General features: G+C 43.2%; 1 protein-coding gene across 1 annotated transcript in view; it reads right to left on the bottom strand.

Annotated features, from left to right (window-relative positions):
* LOC134441538 (transmembrane protein 229B-like) overlaps positions 1-423 on the bottom strand; it is a 4685-nt gene extending 4262 nt beyond the window's left edge. Inside the window, exon 1 of the mRNA XM_063191897.1 lies at positions 1-423. This exon is cut by the window's left edge and continues 39 nt beyond it. Coding sequence (XP_063047967.1) covers positions 1-10 — 10 coding nt within the window. The 5' untranslated portion in view covers positions 11-423.
* Between the last annotated feature and the right edge of the window lie 7252 nt (positions 424-7675).

Below are 7675 nucleotides of genomic sequence, written 5' to 3'. Positions count from 1 at the left end.
TGGTCTCCATGCTTCACTCAATGCAACTTTTCTAGGCTCAGTGGCATCTTAGAAGAAGATACTTCCATGCATTGCGAGAGTGTGTTTGTGTATGTATGTGTGTGTGTGTGTTTGTGTTTGCGTGTCTCGCTGTCACACTCTGTCCCTTGTATCGCTGTCTCCGTATCTCTCCTCGCTAGCCAGTCTGCAGCGCTTCATCCTAAGCTAAACATTAAACCGGCCGTTGAGAGGAGAGATGATGGTTGAGGACAGCTACAGCTGCCACTTCGTTCAGTGGTCAATTGGTGGCTGCACACCACACTGTGGCCAAGTCCCTTACCTGGGCACAGGTGAGATGACTGACCACACCTGAGCCATAATTGGAATTGTGTAATTTAATAAACCAGAACAATGATCGAAGGAAGGAAGGAAGGAAGGAGAAATATTTTCTCGTCGTGCTTAAGCTCCTTAATGACTTAAGGGGCTTATCTGTCATTGGCAGAGGGTAGTGGGCGTGGTGTCTGTGCGTGTGTGTGTGTGTGTGTGTGTGTGTGTGTGTGTGTGTGTGTGTGTGTGTGTGTGTGTGCCTGTGTGTGTGTGTGTGCGTGTGCATGCGTGCGGACATTCATGTGTGTGTGTGACAGTGTATATGTGTGTGTGTTTGTGTGTTTGTGCGTGTGTATGGGTGGTACTGAATGGGCAATATGGCCTTGATAAGGAACGAGCAGACGTGGGTGTAACGGGCTCACACAGTGGGGCACGAGGACATCACCCGTCTCCAATCACCATCGAGACGCATTTGATGTGTCCTTAAGCCCTAACCAATGACACCACACCCTGGCCTGAGCCATATGCTCTCTCAAGCTTTAGGAAATTACATGAGTTGCAACGGAGAAGGGATTTACGTTCATAGGCCCCATTCAGCTTTTTGGTGTGCATTGAGGCTTGTATTGTAAGGTGCGCACACAGGGGCGTAGCCGCAAATGTTGGGCCCTATGCACAATTAGCTCCAATGGACTCCCCAGCCATATTATACATTTGACTGTGTGTTCGCCCCCTACATACTTGGGGCCCTGGTGACTCACACTTTACCCCCCTGAACGACACCCCTGCGCGCATGAACGCACACACACACATGCACACACACACACACACACACACACATACACACGCACATTCTTTATGGTTTAGAGGTGTGTCGTTCATGAACGAGCCGGTTCTTTTGAACGGCTCCCTGAAGTGAACGATGGGAACCGGATCACAGCTGGGGGAGCCACTCGACCGTTATTTCGTTAATTTTTCATTCATTTTAAGCACGTGACCTCGACCAGAGTAATTAAATTTGGGAAAAAACACAATTGTTTGCCTCAAAGAGAGGCAAAAGCGGTCTTTAGAAGCAGGAGAATAATCAGTTGTTGTTTGGACAAAATTACCTTGAGGTGGAATCAAAATATTACATTCTTAACACTGAATAAATAATTTAAAAAAAGAGTCAAAAGAGACAGTTTTTTGAACGGCTCTTTGAAAGAAACGAGCCACTAAGATCCGGATCCCGAAAAAGAGCCATAAATCCCATCTCTATTATGGTTCCTGTATTGCCCTTTGCCATATGACCATGTTATTGCATGAACATGCAGTTCAGACACAAAGCAGTGGAGGTGACTTGTAGCTGTAGAGCGTGAAGCGTGAAGCGTGAAGCGTGCATCTGGTTAATTGTGTTTAGAGTGATAAGGTGTATAGGCCCTATAAGCACCTCAGACTTTATTTTAATGGTTCACTAGTACAGTGGATCTATCACATTAGGTATCGTGTAATAACCAGTGTAATACCATTTAATACCAGTGAAACACCATGTACTCATTTTGTACTTACATCTAGGGTTAGGGTTAGGTTTAGGGTTAGGGTTGGTACATGGTATTACACTGGTATTACATGGTATGGAATATTGTTAAACTGGTTATCACACTGTACCTAATGTGGTATATCCACTGTGATAGTGTGCCATTAAAATAAAGTGTTACCCCTCTATGCATAAATAGGGAAAAATGGTTTCAACTGTGAATATCAGTTGAAGCACCGTGCAGTGGAGGGAACTTGTGGAGCAGGAAGCTAATGGTGATAACATAAGGGGTGCATTCCAATATGCAGACTCCCGTCCTCCACTTGTGCTTGTGGCCTCGCCCCGCCTCCTGGTCCCGTCTCCGTGGAGAAAACAATAACATTTCCCAGCTGTCAGCCTAGCCACAACAACTTTTGGAAGGCTGCTACTCATTCACCATCCCGATTGCAAATGAGAAAAGGACATGAGAATTCTGCTTTTGCAAGATATTGAATTCATTTTCTGTCGTCAGTGACATCATCATGAGGTCACAAGCAGGCAAGTGAGCAAGGGAGGTCGGGAGTGTGCTTATTGGCATCCACCCATTGTGAGGTCTGTCGTGGGGGCTGTTAGGGTGCTCTACTGTTTGCTTTTCTACTACCCTGTAATAAAGAAGCCCAGTCAGGACTGCGGTCAGATCAGAGTCCATCATGATCTCCCCCCTACACACACTGGCAATAACACACTCATAAGCATGTGCATATGCAGACACACGTGTTCATGTACACACGCACACACACTCACACATGCTCGCACACACACACACACACACACACACACACACACACACACACACACACACACACACACACACACACACACACACACACACACTCGCGCATGCACGCACACACACATACACTCACACATGCTCGAACACACACACATACACTAACACATGCATGCACACACACATACATGGGTAGATGACGTGACGTGTAAATTTTGCTGTCACAGGCTCTGAAAATAAAGTTAATTCATGCTTTCAACATTGTCAATGTTGTAAATGATTAAACTAATGTCGTTGTTGTGACAAAGTAATGTGTAATAAATACAGAGCTTAAATAAGTATACTTAATTTTGAGTCAAATGTCACATTTGTCCTATGGTGTGACTGAGGCAAGCCTGGTTCTCCATATTAAAACATTTTTAAATAAATAATCAAAGCTCAGTCATTTGTCTAAACAACCTGGCATGTTTTTCAAGGTGTCTATTTTAGCAAGTGGCAATGTTTAATGTTTTTCCTGTTTTTCTGAGACCGTATGGACTTATGAAACTTTGTCGCAGAAAACAATGTCCTGTGGTGTGACATCATATTTTTGGTTAATTCTGTGGATAATTATCTATTGTTGAAGCTCCAGCGGTACATAAATTGTGACTTTAGACCTTTAAGAAGCCAATGGCAAGGGTGGATTTTAGATTTTTCTCTCAGAGTTCTTCAGTCAATCAATTATGTTTTGCTACCACAAGATGTATTAGTTTTGTAGTCCTTTGGTGTGACAGCCATAAAATACATTTTGACAATAGTGTAGATTTTTCATATTTTTTTCTTATGTAGATGTATGAAAATGCATCTTACTAAAGGTGAAATTGTATTTCAGTTGGCAACGACATGGCTTTAAATTAGCTCAAAAGTCCTATGGTGTTATGGTAAATGTCCTATTGTGTGATGGTAAAAGTCCTATGGTGTGACACTTTGGAGTATCACACCAAAGGACAAACAGGTCACACCAATGGACTAGATATTTGAGAAATAGCTTTTAAAACAACTGGTAGTACATTTTTTTTTTTGTTGTTGTTTGACTAGATAAATATTGTGTATTCAAATTACTTATTCCTTTATTGGCCTTTGGAATTTATACTTTGATGCATTGTTGATGAATATTTGCTGTTGATTTTAGATACTGTCAAATGATATAAAATGTCATTAATGGTGCTTTGAAACCATAAAATATAACGGTAACAGTGAAGGAAAGATCAGTGAGAGAGTATATAGAGTATAGATGAATAAAGTATGCTGTGGAGAGCTCAATATACAGCATAAATGTGCTGTCCAGCTTGAGATACCAAACAGGCACTGGCCACTACACACTACAGGTTCAATGGTGTGACAGTCATAGCATACCTACAAAAGTGTGATGGTCATGCCAAGGTCACACTTCAGTATGAGTCTTATGAGCTCTGCAGGTTACATTTAATGACCGCATGGCTGTCATTAAGAGTTACGATAGGCTGATAATCGACGATTCAAAGACTTATACAGTATATCACGAAAGTGAATACACCCCTCACAGTTTTGCAGATTTTTGAGTATATCTTTTCATAGGAAAGCATTACAGAAATGTAACTTTGACACATGACTAGTGACCTTTTAACAACATATTTAACCGCTTAAATGCAGCCATTAATGTTTGAACATGTACTCACAAAAGTGAGTACACCCCAGATTAAAATCCGGTAGAGAAGGGGCTATGTTGGCTCGAATCGTCTCGAAATGAAACGAAATGAAAAGGGATGACAAGGGAGGTCATCAGTGTGCGTTTCAATCTTTCTTTGCATTGAACTTTTAAATTTTGAGTCTGCATCTGGCTTAAATAGATTGGTGTGAGATTTGAATGCAATCCTATGGAGAATATCATGATCTGCTTCAGTAGTCACAGTGCATGTTGACATGCATGTTTCTTTTAGGTGTATTTCAGATTGCCAATGTTAACAGCATTCATGCATCCCCAAACCATGTCAGTCCCACTGCCATACTTGGATAGTGAGAGGATACACCTTTTTTTGTAAAACTCACTTGTTTACCACCACACATGCTTGACACCATCTAAAGCAAATTTGTTTATCTTGGTCTCAAGAGAGATGAACAGACCAAGGATATGGATCCCTGGAACCATGTCGTGTGATCTGAAGAGACCAAGATAAACAAATTTGCCTTAGATGGTGTCAAGCATGTGTGGTGGTAAACAAGTGAGTTTTACAAAAAAGGTGTATCCTCTCACTAGCCAAGCTTGGTAGTGGGACTGACATGGTTTGGGGATGCATGAATGCTGTCAACATTGGTAATCTGAAATACACCTAAAAGAAACATGCATGTCAACATGCACTGTGACTACTGAAGCAGATCATGATATTCTCCATAGGATTGCATTCAAATCTCACACCAATCTATTTAAGCCAGATGCAGACTCAACATTTAAAAGTTCAACGTTAAGAAAGGTTGAAACGCACACTGATGACCTCCCTTGTCATCCCTTTTCATTTCGAGACGATTCGAGCCAACATAGCCCCTTCTCTACCGGATTTTAATCTGGGGTGTACTCACTTTTGTGAGTACATGTTCAAACATTAATGGCTGTATTTAGTTTTTTTCTGAGTGAACAAGAAATTTAAGCGGTTAAATATGTTGTTAAAAGGTCACTAATCATTGTGTCAAAGTTACATTTCTGTAATGCTTTCCTATGAAAAGATATACTCAAAAATCTGCAAAACTCTGAGGGGTGTATTCACTTTCGTGATATACTGTAAGTGTAAAGTGTATGTCCATATTGACTACAACATTATATTATGATCAAAAGACAAATAATCATGTTGATATATTTGTTTCTGGCTCAGTTTTTCCATTTCTGTCCTTTAGCGTGACATGAATGTCCTATGGTGTGACATGTTTTAAACGCTCAAATATTTGTTTGAGCTAAACAATATGTTTGATAAACACTGAATATTGCATTAGGGAAGAACAAATTATCGTCCCTGAAAAGTTAGTATAAATTCGGACAATTTGGAACATTTAAAAGAAAGATATCCCTGTTTTTCCTCGAAGGTTTCTAATAATCTCACATCTAATGGGAAAAAAAATACTTAAATGGTAATTTCTCATTAAATTAAGACTTTAAAAAATTGCAATAAATATGAAGAGTGTAACAATGTTCATAAAACTCCATCAAGCCATTTCTACATTACTTAATATATTTATTTCTTAACGTCACACCAAAGGACATATTTTCAGCAAATTGCTTTATCAACGTAAATAAATAATCAATGAATAGACCAACATTGTGACCACTTGGATTTTTTTGAAAGATTAATTGCTGCACTACATAGACATATACTTTTTTCCCTCATAAACAATGTTTTGTGAAAAAAAAATGTTTTGCTGCCTATCCGTCATCTACCCACATTCTCTCTCACACACACACACACACACACACACACACACACACACACACACACACACACACACACACACACACACACACACACACACACACACAGTGTACACAACAAAAATGCATTGATGCCTCATCCCAGCAAAGGGACAGCTTAACAGAGGTGCCCTGAATGGAAGAGTGTGGGGAGATGGTGACATTCTCTTTGACGTAAATGCACAGTTTGCAGTAATGGAAACATGCAGGATGTTTGGGGGAAGTTTGCATTCACAGTTGCATGTACAGGTTAAGGTGTTATATCCTGCATGGCATTTGCCTGTTGCACCTCCTCCGGTGCACTTTGGGTCAGACGCAGGGTCCTCAGCTGGTGCCAGCTTTCTCTGACGTTTCGCCCCCTTGCCAAAACATCTCCAGGTGTGGGGTCAAGTGGTTTGGGACGTCTCCCAACCATTCCCTGCATCTGACCCTACTGGGGTGTTTGACCCCATGCACTGTCCGTCCTCCTTAGCCACAACCAGTAGCTTGCCTTCTCTGCCTCTTCTGCAAGGTCCTTGATCGCTCGGTGCAATCTTGCCCCTGTTGTTCCCACAGCGTGGAGAAGCTGGTTTGCTGACCTTCCGATAAAGCCCCTGCACCCTACCTCCACTGGGTGTATGGATGCTGCCCACCCTGCTTCCCTGCACTCCGCTGCCAGCTCGGTGCACTTGAGCCGCTTGAACTCGTGTGCCAATGGTATTCCTTCTTCCCACGGAACCGTCAACTCTATGATGAGGATGCGCTTGGCAACAGCGGACCACATCACAATGTCTGACCTTAGGGTTGACTGCACAATCTCGCTTGGGAAGCTGAGTTGCCTGTCCAGATCGACGCGCATCTCCCACGCCTTTCCAGGGGTTAGCAAAGACCTTATCTGAATGCCTTGTGGCATTTGCTTGGTCTCTCCTGGTCGGACAAAGGGGATGCTCTGTGTTTGTCTGCCTGCTGAGGAGTTAGTAGCGGTTCTCCTCACCTCCAAGTGCTCCGCCAACTTCCTGAGCACTTGGTTGTGCCGCCATCTGAGCCATCCCTGTGACAGAGCCACTCTGCACGATGCCAGGATGTGTTAGAGGCCTGCTTTCTCCTTTTCACACAGAGAGCATTTGTCCTCACTCCCAAACCATGTGGAGAGGTTTTGCGGGCACGGCCTGTGGGGCTTGCCAGATGTCCTGCCAGCTAATGACCCTGTGGATGGTGTTCTCCCACCGGGTCCATGTCCCCTGCTTTCCCTGGGCCACTGCCTTGATGAGGTACTGCTCTTGTCCCTCCTCCACAATCATGGCCTTCCTCTGCTCCCTTGAGGCTTTTGACCAGAAGGTAACTGGTTCTCCGAAGCCCACTCCAGCCCGGCCGACCTGCACTCTCCCTGTGAGCTCTCTGTGCTGTAGCCTGCTGACAGCCTGATCCACTTCTGGTTGGGCCCTCCACTTGCGCCCCGTTCGGACAGTTACTGCTGCAGATCTTACTTTGTGGTCCCTGGACTCCTTGAGATCGATAACCAGACAGGCCTTTTCCTGTTTATAGCCAAGGCCCACCGACTTCAGTGGAAGCTGAAGTGCATTCTTCCCAAACAGTCCTGTGTTAGAAAAGCAGCGGGGGAGATCCAACCATT

Source organism: Engraulis encrasicolus, chromosome 24 (assembly GCF_034702125.1).
Source record: "Engraulis encrasicolus isolate BLACKSEA-1 chromosome 24, IST_EnEncr_1.0, whole genome shotgun sequence".
In the NCBI taxonomy this organism is placed as follows: domain Eukaryota; kingdom Metazoa; phylum Chordata; class Actinopteri; order Clupeiformes; family Engraulidae; genus Engraulis; species Engraulis encrasicolus.
The sequence above is the reverse complement of the archived record's forward strand: the minus strand, read 5'-3'. Positions and strand labels throughout refer to the sequence as shown.